We start from the raw sequence: 17,031 nt of genomic DNA on the forward strand, positions 1-17,031 counted from the left end.
ATGTTGAAGACATTATACCCTTGCCTGCCCCTTTTTTTGCCTGAAAACCACACTGAGAAACCCATGAAAACAACTTCATAGATAGGAGAAGGTCAAACCCCAGTGCCTTAGAGGGAAGACAGACAAGAAGGCAGAAGTTGATTCATCCCTGAAAGCTCGACTCTGAGGGAAGTCCATTACCACCTAAGAATTATTTACCAAGCCAAAGGTCAGTGGTGATGGGAGAATAAAATATTTTTCAGACAAAATATTTAGAGATTGCATTCTTTCTCATGAAGCTACTGGAGGATATTCTCCATCAAAATATTGATGTAAAGCAGAAAACAGGGACTCCAATAGAGAAAAGAAGCAGGCAGCTTCCCAGGACCTGTGAAAGGGAAGTCTCAGGATGAAAGCTGGCAGCAGATCTGACAAGTGAGCAGTCAACACTCAAGAGGGGAAGACAGAAGGCTTAGGAGGGAAGTGTTCAGGAAAACACTGAAGCCAGTCCACAGCCCAACCAGGTGTTTCTTGGAGAAAAATTATATCATGAGACCTTTCTCAAAGATCTCAGGAAGTAGTGGATGATGCAGACATAGGTTCAAACATCTGGGTATAAATTTTATAAACGAATAAAAATAAAACCAAAAAGGTTTGCAAAAAGAAAATGCAACCACTGCAGATAACTTGGAAGAGCAAGAAATATTTCCAGTCCTTATGGTGAAAACCCTGAAGAGAGATTTAAGCCACCTATTAGGAAGGTTTGTAGAGGAAAGACCGTGCCAGGAGTGCCGAGATGACTGACCATCTACCATAAGAGAAAATCAATACATGTCTAGAGTGGATGAATCAAGAGAACCCAGAGCATACATACTTACTAATGGAGAAGGCAAATACCAATGTGAACTGCTCAAAGTGCGCAGAATGATTGCTTCTGGGGAGAGAGAGAGAGAGAAGTTCAGGAAACTGATGCTTTCATCTGAATATTTTTTAGTATTATTTGACTTTTTAAACTATGTACACACATTACTCCTCTACAAAATGTAAATTCTTTTAACCACCAATGATCCATATTAAACGGCTTTCTTATAATACACTAAAAAAAAAAAACCTTCTTAATGACTACATCTGAATTCAGAGAAAACCAGCATGAATATTAAAAACATACATTTGCAGAGAGGAAAAGGTAGATGAAATAAATCTGGATAGCTTTAACTGCTGTTTAAATTATCTTGAGATTAACTTTGGTAACTAAGCAAATTAAACACTGATACCAAAAAAAAAAAAAAAAAAAACACCTCTCATTTCCTATTCATGGCTTCAGTAAGATACATTTCCTATTTCTGACTTGACTTTCTAATTAAAGAAAAAACCTTCTAATAAAATATTGATAAAATGTCATTCTCTTATAAATATCACTCAAGGGGAATCAAAAAATGTTTAGTGAATATCATGGTGAATATTAATTCATTTGATCCTAAGAATGAGTCCTAGAACCCTTTTCAAAGCATTAAGCTGCATGTCCAGAGCAAACACTGGTGGATTCTTTTGCCAAGTAAGTCACTGGTAGCTGTGTGTGAGACAGCCTTCCTGATGTCCTGACATAGAAATGCCCCCTAGGGTACATGGCTCCTCCAAGCCCTTCTTCCTGCACTGGTAAAAGTGGCCTGCTTTGCCAGACACAGTATCTGTGCAGCTATCTGTCTACTTGTTTGACTGTCCTACTAAAGGGTAAGCCCTTTGAGGACTGTGGCCACATCATTCACTTTTCACTGCTCCAAGAGGTGTGATATCCAGCAGTTTCCCAATAAATATTCTAATGCATCAATGTACAAACTAGTGAGTGAATCAGTATCAGACTCTTGTTCAGCCTCCTTTAAAAATGTTAATGAGATCTACATTTTTAAAAAGAAAAAGGATAAACAGCATATGTGTAATTACTAGTGCATCTTTGCAGAGGTTAAAGCGTCTGCCTCAAATGCGGGAGACCGGGGTTTGATCCCTGGGTCAGGAAGATCCTTTGGAGAAGGAAATGGCAACCCACTCCAGTATTCTTGCCTGGAGAATCCCATGAGGGAGGAGCCTGGTGGGCTACAGTCCATGGGGTCACAAAGAGTCGGACATGACTGATCGACTTAACTTTCAACTTTCAACTTAACTTTTAAAAAAGAGGATACTTACCGAAAAAGTCAACTGCCTGCCCTTTGTGCTTTTGTCATGTATCTGTAAAGGAAAGGTCAGTGAAAAATTGCTTCAGATTTCATTTACTTTTCAGAATGTATTAATTCCTTTTTAAAAGAAATTGAAACATCATACCTGTTATCATTACTTCCACAGTCAAGAAATATAGTATGAATTTACCACTAGGTATCAGAACTCCAGAACTTACAGGAAAAACGAAATGATTATATTACAGTGAGAACGGTGATGATTTTAAGACACATGCATCAATCACATTCTATAGCAAATTCCACATACCTTAGCTTTATAAACATGAGTTTTGAGAGATCAGCTATATTACATACATAAGATATGACTACATTTAGTCAAATTACACCATGCACAATTTGCATTGCAATAGGTGCCTGAATCAAAAAATAATCTCTAAATGGTGTGACCACATAACAAGTTTCCAAGAAGAAATGGTACCAAAGATGTAACTTGCAACTGTGGGAAGTGCAGGCATAAAGATCACCTAGAGAGCTTTTCCAAACTATCTTCTTCCTTCCGACTCTCTTGCTGCCTTTGAGCTTGTTTTTCCCCATTCAATGACCAACTAAGAGGGCATGGCCTCCCAGTTGAGAATCACTTCTAGACTGAGCCACAGTTACTGACTGGGTCCTATACTTCCCATACACTGTGGAGAAAGCAACACACATATAAGGATTACTTAAGTTTTTCGAGCATGGCTGGTTTTAGTGAAGGTAAATAATTCTAACTGAAAAACCAATTTGACTAGTTGGCCGTGACTGCCTGAAATAAGAAAGATTTGAAGATAGTTTTTGGTCTCAAATACAGATGCAATGACTGCTGAGGTGGAGGTGGGTAGGGCTGAATGCTATCTCCTCTTCTAGATCAGCTTGAAAAGTTCAATCAAGTAGAAATCAGATTACAGGCTCTGTAACAGCAAATGCTTTGGATTTCTTAAAGAAACAATGTACCCTGGAAGGTGAGATGGCAGAAGCAGAACAACATATGCTTTTAATGTGGGCCCTGCCAGTAATGAGGTATGTGACCTAAAGGTCTCCAGACCCATTTCCTCATCTTAACAGAAGAGCTCCTCACTGGTCAAATGTTAGTCACCCAGTCATGTCCAATTCTTGTGCAACCCCATGGACTGTAACCTTAGCCTGCCAGGCTCTTCTTTCCATAGAATTCTCCAATATTGGAATGGGTTGCCATTCTCCAGCGGATCTTCCTGACCCAGGGATCGAACCCGTCTCCTGCATTGTAGGCAAATCCTTTACCATCTGAGCTACCAGTGGAACTCCCTCACTGGCAAGGTGATCCATAAGATCTCTACCAAAAAGCCTAAAATTCCTTTTCCTATTTTTCCTTTTAGCTTCTAACCTGTAAGAGCTGGGGTGTTCTGAACTTTACATGTAAAGCTTCATCAACTCATGAAAATTGCAGCAATCAACTAAGGCTCACTTTTTAATTTTTATATTTTAAGCATAACTGTAAGTCTTAATTTAAATAGGTAGGGTGTGCACTGCATTTTATAGAGATGATAATGATAGTGACTTAGCTTGACATTTTAAAGAAATCCTCTCCCTTTCCCCAGGACCAAAATGTTTATATAAATATGTATGTATATATATATGACCATGGACTTCCCTGGTGGCTCAGACGGTAAAGCGTCTATCTACGATGTGGGAGACCTGGGTTCAATCCCTGGGTTGGGAAGACCCCTTGGAGAAGGAAATGGCAATCTGCTCTAGTACTAGTGCCTGGAAAATCCCATGGACAGGGGAGCCTGGTAGGCTACAGTCCATGGGGTCGCAAAGAGTCGAACACAACTGAGCGACTTCACGTTCAACCGAGACAGCAGATTAAAAGGCAGAGACACTACTTTGTCAACAAGATACATCTAGTCAAGGCTATACTTTTTCCAGTGGTCATGTATGGGTATGAGAGTTGGACTATAAGGAAAGCTGAGAGAAGAATTGATGCTTTTGAACTATGGTGTTGGAGAAGACTCTTGAGTCCCTTGGACTGCAAGAAGATCCAACCAGTCCATCCTAAAGGAAATCAGTCCTGAATATTCATTGGAAGGACTTATGTTGAAGCTGAAACTCCAATACTTTGGCCACCTGATGCAAAGAGCTGACTCATTGGAAAAGACCCTGATGCTGGGAAAGATTGAGGGCAGGAGGATAAGGGGATGACAGAGGATGAGATGGTTGTATGGCATCACCAACTCAATGGACATGGGTTTGGATGGACTCTGGGAGTTGGTGATGGACAGGGAGGCCTGGCGTGCTGCGGTTCATGGGGTCGCAGAGTCGGACACAACTGAGCAACTGAACTGAACTATACAGTTTTATCTGTAATAGTGAAGTGAAGTCACTTAGTCATGTCCAACTCTTTGCGACCCCATGGACTGTAGCCTACAAGGCTCCTCTGTCCATGGAATTTTCCAGGCAAGAGTACTGGAGTGGGTTGCCATTTCCTTCTCCAATCTCTGTAACAGAAATAACCCAAATATTCAATAGCATGAATTTGATAAAATTATAACACGTTTTTAGTAGGCAACTATACAACTCATCTGGTCCCATCACTTCATGGGAAATAGATGGGGAAACAGAGTCAGACTTTATTTTTGGGGGCTCCAAAATCACTGCAGATGGTGACTACAGCCATGAAATTAAAAGACGCTTACTCCTTGGAAGGAAAGTTATGACCAACTTAGATAGTATATTCAAAAGCAGAGACAATACTTTGCCAACAAAGGTCCGTCTAGTCAAGGCTATGGTTTTTCCAGTAGTCGTGTATGGATGTGAGAGTTGGACTGTGAAGAAAGCTGAACACCGAAGAATTGATGCTTTTGAACTGTGGTGTTGGCGAAGACTCTTGAGAGTCCCTTGGACTGCAAGGAGATCCAACCAGTCCATTCTGAAGGAGATCAGCCCTGGGTGTTCTTTGGAAGGAATTATGCTAAAGCTGAAACTCCAGTACTTTAGCCACCTCATGAAAAGAGTTAACTCATTGGAAAAGACTCTGATGCTGGGAGGGATTGGGGGCAGGAGGAAAAGGGGACAATGGAGGATGAGATGGCTGGGTGGCATCACCAACTCGATGGATGTGTTTTAGTTAACTCTGGGAGTTGGTGATGGACAGGGAGGACTGACGTGCTGCAATTCATGGGATCGCAGAGTCGGACACAACTGAGTGACTGAACTGAACTGAACTGATACAACTATAGGAAATCACATATAAAAATATTTAATCATATGGGAAAATATGGGAAGTATATTTAGGATTTAAATCCTTAGTTATAAAAGTTGTGTGTGTGTGCTTGAATAGAAAAGAATGTTAATAATTCTGCTTCTGAGTTGTGGACTAACTCAATATTCCCAAGGCCCAAGAAGTGGAGAGGCAGGAGAGTAAGGAATGATGGAGGCTGTGGAAAACTGAACCACTCAAGCCCTTTCAATAGCGTTCAATCTTTTTTTTTTTTCCCTACATTATGAAAGCCAAAACCCAATTTGTCAGCTTATGGTTCCTGAATCTGGCTACTACTGTCTTCCTTGTGTTTTTATACTTTGCAAATTTTCTACAGTAATTATATTTCTGTAAGAACTTAAAAACTTGAAGGTAGTCATGTTGGTAAAATTCAGAAAAAGTCGTATATATTTCACTGATGGAAGAATATTTTGGCACTATTTTAGCAGCAGGCAACGAGGAGTGATTTTAAAAATTCTGTAATATTAATAATGAAAATATGAGTTTCACAAATTATTAACTAAAGGTAGAAAAAAAAATCAATTTTCTTTTTTTAAGAGGATGTGTAAAGATTGGGCTTCCCAGGTGGTTCTAGTGGTAAAGAATCCACTTGCCAATGCAGGAGACACAAGAGACATGAGCTCAATCTCTGGGTTGGGAAGATCCCCTGGAGGAGGAAATGGCAACCCACTCCAATATTCTTGCCTGGAGAATCCCCATGGACAGAGCCTGGCAGGCTCCAGTCCACAGGGTCACAAAGTTGGATGCGACTGAGTACAAAAAGTAAGGTTATCCCAAAGTCATACAGCAGAAAGACTGAGGTGCCCAGAAAGTATTGTGACACAAAGCCAACAGGAAAGGTTTAGCCAGTGCTTTCCAGGTGTACATAATAAGTATAGAAGCCTAAGCAATCTTGGTAACCAAAGCATAATACACACAATTCCAGGAATGAAAGCTAAATAAAATCTCACCTGAATGGGCAGGAGAATCTACATAGCTGGGGAAGCTGCACTCATAGCCAGGGAGAGAAGTCAGAGGAGAGAAATTAGCCAGGTCCTGGATGCTGTTAAGGCTACCATCAGTAAAGTGAAGACAGCACAGGAAGCATTTAAGCTAGAGTTGATGATGATGGCCAGAATGATTCAGGACCAAGACGACCAAGACCAGGACCAACCGACTTCTCAACGAGCTGCTTTTAGAGAAGTCTGATCCATCTGCTCACACAGGAATGAAAAGTGATCCTGTGAGTGCCTGCACAGTGCTGTGCTTTCATCCACCTTAACATCCATGGGCGACAGACAGCATTTTCCCACCTTTATAATTGTAGACACAGGTTAACTAAACTAGTAAAGATATGGTAAAAAGTCCAACTGACTTTAAAGCCTGTGCAGGAGACATGCCCTTCCTGGGTCTTTAATCCAATCTTCATGCCTGCCATTAGGCTCATTGACCCTTCTCAGAATGGCCTGCACAGGCAAACTGGAGCACTGTGGCCAAAGTAATACTTATCTAAGCTAGGGTGTTAGTCACAAACCAGGTCAGAGTCTGAACAGTTAAGTATTTTCCCCACTTCTCCCTCATCACCATTCTAATAGAAACTTCCAGGTATCAAAAGTTGTGTTTCCATATACCAAAAACAAGGTACCAGGAATAGAAGAAAACAGTCTAATTTACACCTGCATAAGGAGAATAAAACACCTACGAATAAATTAACCAGGTGGTGAGACCTGTACCTTAAAAGAATTTGAAGACAACATAATTCAATGGGAAAATATACCTTGCTCATTGACTTGAAGAATTAACATTGTTAAAATGTTCATACTACCTGAGGCAATGTACAATCAATCCTTATCAAAATACCCATGGCATGTTTCACAGAACTAGAACAAAGAATCCTAAAATTTGTATGGAACTACAAAAGACCCAAATAGCCAAGACAACCTTGAGAAAGAAGAGAGCTGGAGGCATCATACTCCCTGATTTCAAAACATGCTGGCCCAGAAATAACCATGTATATATGGTCAATTAATCTATGACAAGAGGAAAGAATATATAATGGAGAAAAGACAATTTCTTCAATAAAGATATTGGGCTTAGCACATCTTTACTACTCAAAATAGGAACCAGTAAAATCAACACATTTTCACCAATGAGAAATGTTTGTTTATTCTTGTAACATAAAAATTTGTGCTTTGGGATTCAACAAGCTCTTGCAAAGCGTTTTCTGCCTCCTGCTCATTGTGGAAGTATTTTCCCTGCAAAAAGTTATCAAGATGCTTGAAGAAGTGGTAGTTGGTTGGTGAATGGTCAAGTGAATATGGTGGATAAGGCAAAACATCACAGCCCAATTTGTTCAACTTTTGAAATGATGGCTGTACAACATGTGGTCAGGCATTGTCCTGAAGAATTAGGCCTGTTCTGTTGACCAGTGCCGGAGAAGGCAATGGCACCCCACTCCAGTACTCTTGCCTGGAAAATCCCATGGATGGAGGAGCCTGGTAGGCTGCAGTCCATGGGGTCGCTGAGGGTCGGACATGACTGAGCAACTTCACTTTCACTTTTCACTTGCATGCATTGGAGAAGGAAATGGCAACCCACTCCAGTGTTCTTGCCTGGAGAATCCCAGGGACGGGGGAGCCTGGTGGGCTGCCATCTATGGGGTCGCAGAGTCAGACACGACTGAAGTGACTCAGCAGCAGTTGACCAATGCTGGCTGCAGGCCTTGCAGCTTTCGGTGCACCTCATCGATTTGCTGAGCATACTTCTCAGATGTAATGTTTTCGCCAGGATTCAGAAAGCTGTAGTGAATCAGACCAGCAGCAGACCACCAGTGACCATGACCTTTTCCTGGTGCAAGTTAGGCTTTGGGAAGTGCTTTGAAGAGCTTCTCCTCAGTCTAACCACCGATCTGGTCATCATCAGTTGTATAAAATCCACTTTTCATTGAGCATTGCAATCTGAGAAATGGATTCATTGTTGTTGTATAGAGTAAAAGACAACACTTCAAAGTGGCAATCTTTGATTTTCAGCCAGCTCAAGGCACCTACTTATCAAGCTTTTTAATCTTTCCAATTTGCTTCAAATGCCAAATGACCTTAGAACTGTTGTTCTCTGACACCTTCTAGTATAGCTGTAAGAGTATAGCTTTGATGATTGCTCTCATTTGGTCCTTGTCAACTTCTGATGGCCAGCCACTACACTCATCTTCAAGGCTCTTGTCTCATTTGCAAAGCTTCTTGAACCACCACTGCACTGTACATTTGTTAGCAGTTCCTGCGCCAAATGCATTGTTGATACTGAGTTGTCTCCACTGCTTTGTGATCCATTTTGAACTCAAATAAGAAAACTGCTCCAATTTGCTTTTTTTCTAACATCATTTTTATAGCCTAAAATACATATAAAATACATAGCAAGTAATGTCATTAGCAAAAAACATAAAGCAATGCTCATTAAAATGATGTATAACATTTAAGAATGTATTCTAATATTAAACAGCAAGATTCAACGATGCAAAACCACAATTACTTTTGTACCAACCTAATTTTTTTAAAAAGTGTTGGAGAGAATGAGGAGAAAAAGGAATACTTGTGCTACATTGATGGGAATGTAATTGGTGAAAAGTGAACATCGCTCAATCACGTCAAACTCTTTGTGACCCCATGGACTGTAGTCCATGGAATTCTCCAGGCCAGAATACCGGAGCGGGTAGCCTTTCCCTTCTCCAGGGGATCTTCCCAACCCAGGGATGGAATCCAGATCTCCCACATTGCAGGTAGACTCTTCACCAGCTGAGCCACAATGCAAGCCCAAGAATACTGGAGTGGGTAGCCTGTGCCTTCTCCAGGGGAACTTCCTGATCCAGGAACTGAGCCAGGGTCTACCTGCATTGCAGGCGGATTCTTTACCAACACTATCAGGGAAGCCCTGTAATTGGTGAAGACACTATAAAAAACAATAGGAAGTTCCTCCAAAAGTTAAAAATAGAACTACCATTATGATCCAGAAATCCTACTTCTGGGTACTTATCTGAAGAAAACAAAAACACTAAACTTGAAAATATATATGCACCCCAATGTTCATTGCAGCATTATTTACAATAACCAAGATACAGAACCTAAGTGCCCATCAATAGATAATGGAAAAAGATGTGACATATATGTACAATGTAAATATACAATATTAACAAATTCAGCGGTAAAAAAGAATAAAATCTTGTCATTTATGACAACATGGAAGGATCTAAAGGGTATTTTGCTAAGTGAAATAAGACAGAGAAATATAATTATTCTATGATTTCACTTATATGTGGAATCTAAAAAACAAAACAGAAAGACTCACAGATACAGAAAACAAACCAGTGGTTGCCAGAGGGAAAGGGGTGGGTGGGTTGGGAGTCAGGCAAAATCAGTGAAGGGGATTAAGAAGTAAAGACTCCTAGTTATAAAAGAAATTTAAGTCACTGGGATGTAATATGCAGCACAGGAAATATAGTCAATAGTATTGTAATAACTGTGGTGATGAACAGCAACTAGTTAACAAGGTGACCATTTGAAATGTAAGTAAGTATTGAATCACTGACACACACATGAAACTAACACAATACTGTCAATTATATTTCAATTAAAAAAAAAAACCACAAGGGAATCACTGTGTAATAAATGACACTCTTAATGACGATTCCAAATTACCAACGTTACACTGTATTCAAAACATTTTATTTAAGTAATAAAGTACTTAATACACATTTGAAATATAGTACTCAAAAAGATTAAGCTTTTGTCAGCTGAAAGATTTCCTCACACATCTTGCTGAGCCTCATTCTTCAACAGTGCAGAATAGGCCCCTTCTATAGAAGAAACAGAGATATGCAAGCACAAACAACTTTAATGGTTCACGGTAATTAAGAAGGAAGCGTGAATCTCTGACTGAAAAATGAAAATAATTACAAGTGTATCTATACAGAAAATACAAGTTTTCAAGAGCTTAACATCAATTAGCTGCTGTCAAAATAGTTAAGGAAACCTAATATAAAAATGCTTAATAGTGGGGCACAACATATGACAAAGAGGGAAGACAAACCAAGAGAATGAACAAAGGAAGGCGAGACGTAAATATCAGAAGTGTTTTTACAAACAGGGATTCAGATCAGAGAAAACAAACACAAATTTGTCTAGGATATGACCAATGAGGTAACAGAAAGCAACCAAAAGTCAGTTATAAATCAAAAATGACAACCAAAATCCCAGGGAGTCTTAAATTATTTAATCCAGACATTATCTAACCCCTCAGAATTGCTTAGTGCTAAATATGTTGTTCATCATTCTCCATTAGAATGAAATGCAAAACAAACACATTACTGGTTGAATAGAGTGTTTCAGAGCTAATTCACCCTTTGAAGGTCAGGATCAGCAGTATTATTGTGTTAACACAATACATTTCTTAATATGGAAAAATACATTTCTTAATATGGAAAAATAAATTGCAAAGAAGAAATTAAAGTAAACTTTATTTTGAAACAATCAGCCCAATTTCAAACTTCAAATAAATGGACCTTAAAATGTTCCTGAACTTCAGACTGTCCATATTCTAACCTAATGGTTACCAAAAGGGACAAAGCTGCCAAGTCTCAACAGTAACACCCTCCCCATGTTTTCAATATTATAAGTACATTAAATTTCTAGAAAGACTTATTAAAGAATTCTACTTCTTAGAAAAATGTTTTTAAATGATCCAATCTACCTTGCTGATTCACAAATAAGAACACTCAGCCCACAGTAACCTCCCCAGGTCTCCCCATTCTCGGCTGATGTCCTGTGCACTACTTTGCAGCCCTGGCAGTCCTGGGATCATGAGCGGGCCCTTTTCATTGCTACCATTAAACTTACTGTCACAACCTTTTGTATCATCTGGACAAACTCAGTTTGAAATCAAGTAATTAGCAACTTCTGCCCTCCCAGAAACCTAAACATGAAAAACAATTTATGAAGAAAGAAATTAAGACCTATGAAAAAATTATGTTAAGGATATATGTTAAGGTCTACCAGAAAGACTGCATTCTAAGTCACTTATATTTGACTAAAAATTTGTTAGTCTGGTGAGACCTCCTAAGAAATACTGAAATTAAAATATGTTAGAGAAAATGTTCTACACAGTTAGATACATATGCTATTAACAGTTATAAGCTGATTATTAATAAGCAAGTATATACAATAAAATATCATGAGCCCAATGTTGATTTTCACCAAAAAACGGTAATGTGAAGATTCAAATCATGATTTCCTGATTAAAAGACTTTTTTTCTTTTTAGAAAAGGGGGATAAAAATGTAGGAATAGTCATCCAAGTAAATTATAAGTAACTAAAACACAACTGTAGAAAGCAAAAGTATTTTAACACCTATGGTGGCACATTTAGACCAGGTAAACTATTTTCATTATAATAAAACCAGAATAAATTATTTGACAATATTATCTGCTTACTAAACAAAGGCAAATATTTTTGCTGGTGGCAGGTGTGGACTTTTTTTCATCAAAGAACATTAAAAGTGAGAGACGTAAAGATACCACTTGCAGATGTAACCAAGAGTTCTGATGCCGTCTCATTAATCTTTGATATCTGATGGCATGAATAGTGACTTCCCAGGTGCTGCCGGGGGTAAACAATCTGCCTGCCGATGCAGGACATTCGAGAGATGTGGGTTCTATCCTTGGGTCCAGAAGATCCCCTGGAGGAGGAAGATGGCAACCCACTCCAGTATTCTTGAGAGGAGAATCCCATGGACAGAGGATCCTGGTGGGCACAGTCCATGGGGTTGCAAAGAGTAGGACATGACTGAGCATCTGAGCACAATGTGAATAGAAAGACATGATGAATCAACACATATGCTAGTTTTAAAAAGAAAAATTCTTTAAAGCAATCTCAGCACTCAGCACCTAAATGGTAAACACAGAATGAATTCCTAATCTGGCAAACAATATATATATATTAAGTTAAGTAACTCTTTGGGTTAAGAAAAATACTCATGAAATAAAGGTTTCCAATAATTTTTTTCTCCTGAAGACTCTGGCCCTTTTCACTCTTCTCACATTTTAGGTGTGCTATGAATGTGTATGTATATGTGTGTTTGGTACACATACACATTTAAATATATATATATATTAATTCAAGGGAAAAAAGTATATGAATGAGTCTGCTGCTGCTGCTTGCTGCTCCTGTTGCTACGTCACTTCAGTCATGTCCGACTCTGTGTGACTCCATAGACGGCAGCCCACTAGGCTCCCCCGTCCCTGGGATTCTCCAGGCAAGAACACTGGAGTGGGTTGCCATTTCCTTCTCCAATGCATGAAAGGGAAGTCGCTCAGTCGTGTCCGACTCTTCGCGACCCCATGGACTGCAGCCTACCAGGCTCCTCCGTCCGTGGGATTTTCCAGGCAAGAGTACTGGAGTGGGGTGCCATCGCCCTCTGTGATGAATGAGTCTACCTATTTGTAAAAACGTGACTGATGAAAACAGTGCAATCACTAGGTTATCACACTGTGGGAGTTCAGTTGTCAAGAGGGAGCAACTCAAAGGACATCACACAATCTATAAACCAGCTGGAAGGAGCCATCCAGACTTTGCCCTGCCGAACCCTTTCTGGGCGATGATTAGACAAGTCCTCATAGATGATATACTGTGTGCAGAAGCGCTGATCAGAATCAGGTTTGGCATGGTACGCGACTGTATTGATGCTTTGAGTCACGTCACTGTCTGGCTTGGGCTTTCTAATGAGGATCTGGCCCCCACCGGCAGCGACAAGCTTAATAAGGTTGTCCTTTGGATGGTGTTTGAAGGTTCCCCCCAAATAGAAGTAACATCCATCAAACAGCTTTGGCAACTGAAAAAACAAACAAAAAAAGCTCATTAAAAGCAGACAAAAATATTTAAAAACACTGCACATGAAATAAGGGAAATAAAAAGTCACAAGCAGTTAAGAAGTTATTTAATGAGGTGCAAGGACAAGACACACTTCAAGAACTCTCTGGGTTAAGTAACTCTTTGGGTTAAGAAAAATACTCATGAAAATAAAGGTCTCCAATAATTTTTTTCTCCTGAAGACTCTGGCCCTTTTCACTCTTGTCACATTTTAGGTGTGCTATGAATGTGTGTGTATATGTGTGTTTGGTACACATACACATTTAAAATCTGTTCCTCAAACTTCTTGTATCAGAATCTTTATTCATACTTGGTAAGACTTAAAGTCTCAAGAATTCCTTCCTACCATATCTAAAATATGCTTTGGGTATACCAAGCTAAACGTAACTGTAAGTCTAACAGCTTGTCCATGGAGCTTTCCAGCTCTGCCCATCCACATTCAGATCCCTATATACTACCAACCCAGGTTCCCCCAGGGCAGCACGTGGGAGGGTGGCCTCCGGGGTTCTAGAAACATTTTCCTTAGAGCACAACACATTAGAAAGCCAGGGCCAGAGAGCCACTTAGCTATAAACACATTTCTGTGTACTTTATAGAAAAAGCTTCACAAGTCCCTTCTACAAAAATTCTTCAACATTTTTAATACACTTGTACGTCAACAGAAAAATGGAATTTTGTTCAATAAAATCTCAATATGTGGTAATAAAGACATGGTTAACTAAACCTGAGCATCAGCTGTCTTCTTTCAAACTACCTGCATCTAAGACTTCCCTCAGACTCTGAAAGGTTTATGGTAATGTTTGAAATGCCCAAAATGCAGTAACCATATGAAATTATTACCTTCTGGATTTTACTGCTCATTGTTATCATCTCTCAGAATCAAGCACTTGAAATGAGCACAATTAAAATTTTAACCAGGGGTTTCCCTGGTGGCTCAGTGGTAAAGAATCCGTCTGCCAAGGCAGGAGACATGGGTTTGATCGCTGATTGGGAAAGATCCCACACGCTGTGCAGCAAATAAGCCAGTGTGCCACAACTACTGAGCCTGGGCTCTGGAGCCCGGGAGCAGCAACTACTGCATCCCGCATGCCCTAGAGCCTGTGGTCCACACAATGAGAAGCCCGAGCACAACTACAGAGTGTAGCCCCCTGCTGGCTGCAACTAGAGAAAAGCCTGTATAACAATGAAGAACCAACACAGCCAATAAATACATAATTAAAAAAAATTTTAATCAGTCACCTGTACTTGTTAAAAGGGCAGGAGGTTTTTCCTCATGGTAATAACACTATTAATTTATGATAAGAACAATGAAAGCAGAATCAAAAGGAAAATACCAGCTGTTCTCTGTTGAGCCTGCTTTTCTGTGGTCCTTCAGGAATTTCATACTTTTCTTCCTGTTCACATTCTTTGCTTTGTAGACATGCTTTCACCCCTGGCAAAAACCAAGGATAAAAGCAAAATAAATATCAAGTGAAAAGTATTTCTTTCACATTGAAATGAAGCCATTTACCTAAGCCGTTTTTCCTCTTCATGGTTAAGTATTGCTCTGAAACAGAAAAAGAAACCTAACTTATGCCAAAACAAAAGGTAGTAAAACTGATCTTTCCTTCACAAGACTAAGCAATGAGGCAGTACTGAATATAAATTTGAGTTTTCTTTGTAAAAAACCTAAATCAATACATTATTCCACATACAAAGTAAAAATCTAAATTTTAGTTTATGGCCATTATCAAAATTAGAGTGAATAAAAAGTCCCACGAAGTTCAGCTCACAATGATCTGACCCCAAGATCTAACCATCTGCCCCACTCATCCTGGCAATCCCATGTCTAACCTCCTGTTAGACTGTAAGTGATCAGACATTCAGCAAAGTACCTGAGTCCAGAACACCTCATTTAAGCTGGCCACCTAACAGGGGCTCTATAGCACTTGTTAAAATAAACAGTAAAGCAGAGTCTGCGACATGTTTGGAATTGACAGGTACACACTGCAGTCACCAAGGGATGACTGGTGAGTACTTCAAATGCCTTAGAGCTGCTTCAAGGAAATCAGTCCTGAATATTCATTGGAGGGACCGATGCTGAAGCTGAAACTCCAATATTTTGGCCACCTGATGCGAAGAAATGACTCACTGGAAAAGACCCTGATGCTGGGAAAGACTGAAGGCAGGGGGAGAAGGGGATGACAGAGCATGAGATGGTCGGATGGCATCACTGACTCGATGGACATGGGTTTAGGCAAGCCCCGGGAGTTGGTGATGGACAGGGAAGCCCAAAGTGCTGCAGTCCACGGGGTAGCAAAGAGTCAGACATGACTGAGCAACTGAACTGAACTGAACTGACAGCTGCTTCAGTTGAGATGTTCCAAGATATTATATAGTATAACAAAAGTCAGAATATTTTAATGACTAAATACTCCATCTCTTCAAAAGCATAGTTTTGTCAAGGGACTGAATTTTTCTTAACTTGGAGCTATGAATGCATATCACAATTCAACGTTCAACGCTGGCATATCTGTAATTCTCTATCACGTGATTCTTAATTTTCTGCTAGTTTTGCCTGTGTTTTGGGGTCCCTTTCCCCCAATGTTTTCAATACAAGAATCCTATTTAGCTAAGTCTGCTATGCTGAATCTTATTCTGATCAATAACTTATAAATATGATAGTTTTATAAAAACTGTTTTTTTGTATGTAATTAAAAACTATATTTTAAAAATATAATTTTAATAACCACTCACAGGGTATAAAAAACTATCTTTCCAATGAAGCTAATACTAAACTATCAATTTTACCATTTATTAAAAAATGAATTTCAAAATAAAAATTATGACTAGGTCAAAATCATACCAGAAACACTGACAGTGTGCTTACATGATATAGTATATTAAATATCAATACAAAAAACATTACCAATATAACCAAATAACTGACTTACCTCAGACTTATTATTTCACATATAAATTATTCCTTTTACTTTATGTCACTTAAATATGTAGCCCCCTTCTCCTAATGATATTTGCAGAGCATTTATACTGGTTTAGATGAACTGTACATGCCGGTACATAAAGCCAAGAACTTAACACTGAATACCCTTATGACGTCTAACTGTAACAAGTAAACAGCTAATGTATAACTACAAAAATAAATAAATACACTGTGCCTATGCTGGCTGCTTACCAACCTTATGGGTTTATGTGACTGGTTATTTAAACTATCAAAAAATCATACTAAAATTATTTTAATTGACCCAAGGGATTTGCCAGCATTAGTCAATTAACAGAATATAGCATTAACAGATAGTAGAATGAGACAAGCATGGCATCAAGAGAAATGAGACAGCAGACACCAAGAGGGCAGCTTTTTCAGTGTAAATATGCCTCAAATCATAAAACTTCCAGCCTTATAGTAATTGTTCAGTAAATTTCTGTAAAGGTAGTCAGAAAAATCCAAGGCTCTAATTATAACTGTTGAGCTAAATGAAGAATGCATTCCTCTGATATTCTCTTATTACAAAGAGAAACATTTTGCCAACTCTCTCTGCCACTTAATATCAACTAAAGAAGGAAAATATAGTTCCCCAATGGCACCCCACTCCAGTACTTTTGCCTGGAAAATCCCATGGACGGAGGGGCCTGGTAGGCTGCAGTCCATTGGGTCGCTAGAGTCGGACACGACTGAGCGACTTCACTTTCACTT

General features: G+C 39.3%; 1 protein-coding gene across 1 annotated transcript in view; it reads right to left on the minus strand.

Moving 5' to 3' along the window:
• Positions 1–10,117: 10,117 nt before the first annotated feature.
• Positions 10,118–17,031, minus strand: part of BARD1 (BRCA1 associated RING domain 1) — a 92,682-nt gene continuing 85,768 nt past the window's right edge. The window contains exons 10-11 of the mRNA XM_070771756.1: positions 14,672–14,769; positions 10,118–13,299 (exon numbers count right to left, since the gene is read on the minus strand). Of these exons, the coding sequence (XP_070627857.1) occupies positions 12,967–13,299; positions 14,672–14,769 (431 nt within the window). The 3' untranslated portion in view covers positions 10,118–12,966. The remainder of the gene's footprint in view (positions 13,300–14,671; positions 14,770–17,031) is intronic.

The sequence above is a fragment of the Bos indicus genome, chromosome 2, assembly GCF_029378745.1.
Source record: "Bos indicus isolate NIAB-ARS_2022 breed Sahiwal x Tharparkar chromosome 2, NIAB-ARS_B.indTharparkar_mat_pri_1.0, whole genome shotgun sequence".
In the NCBI taxonomy this organism is placed as follows: Eukaryota; Metazoa; Chordata; class Mammalia; order Artiodactyla; family Bovidae; genus Bos; species Bos indicus.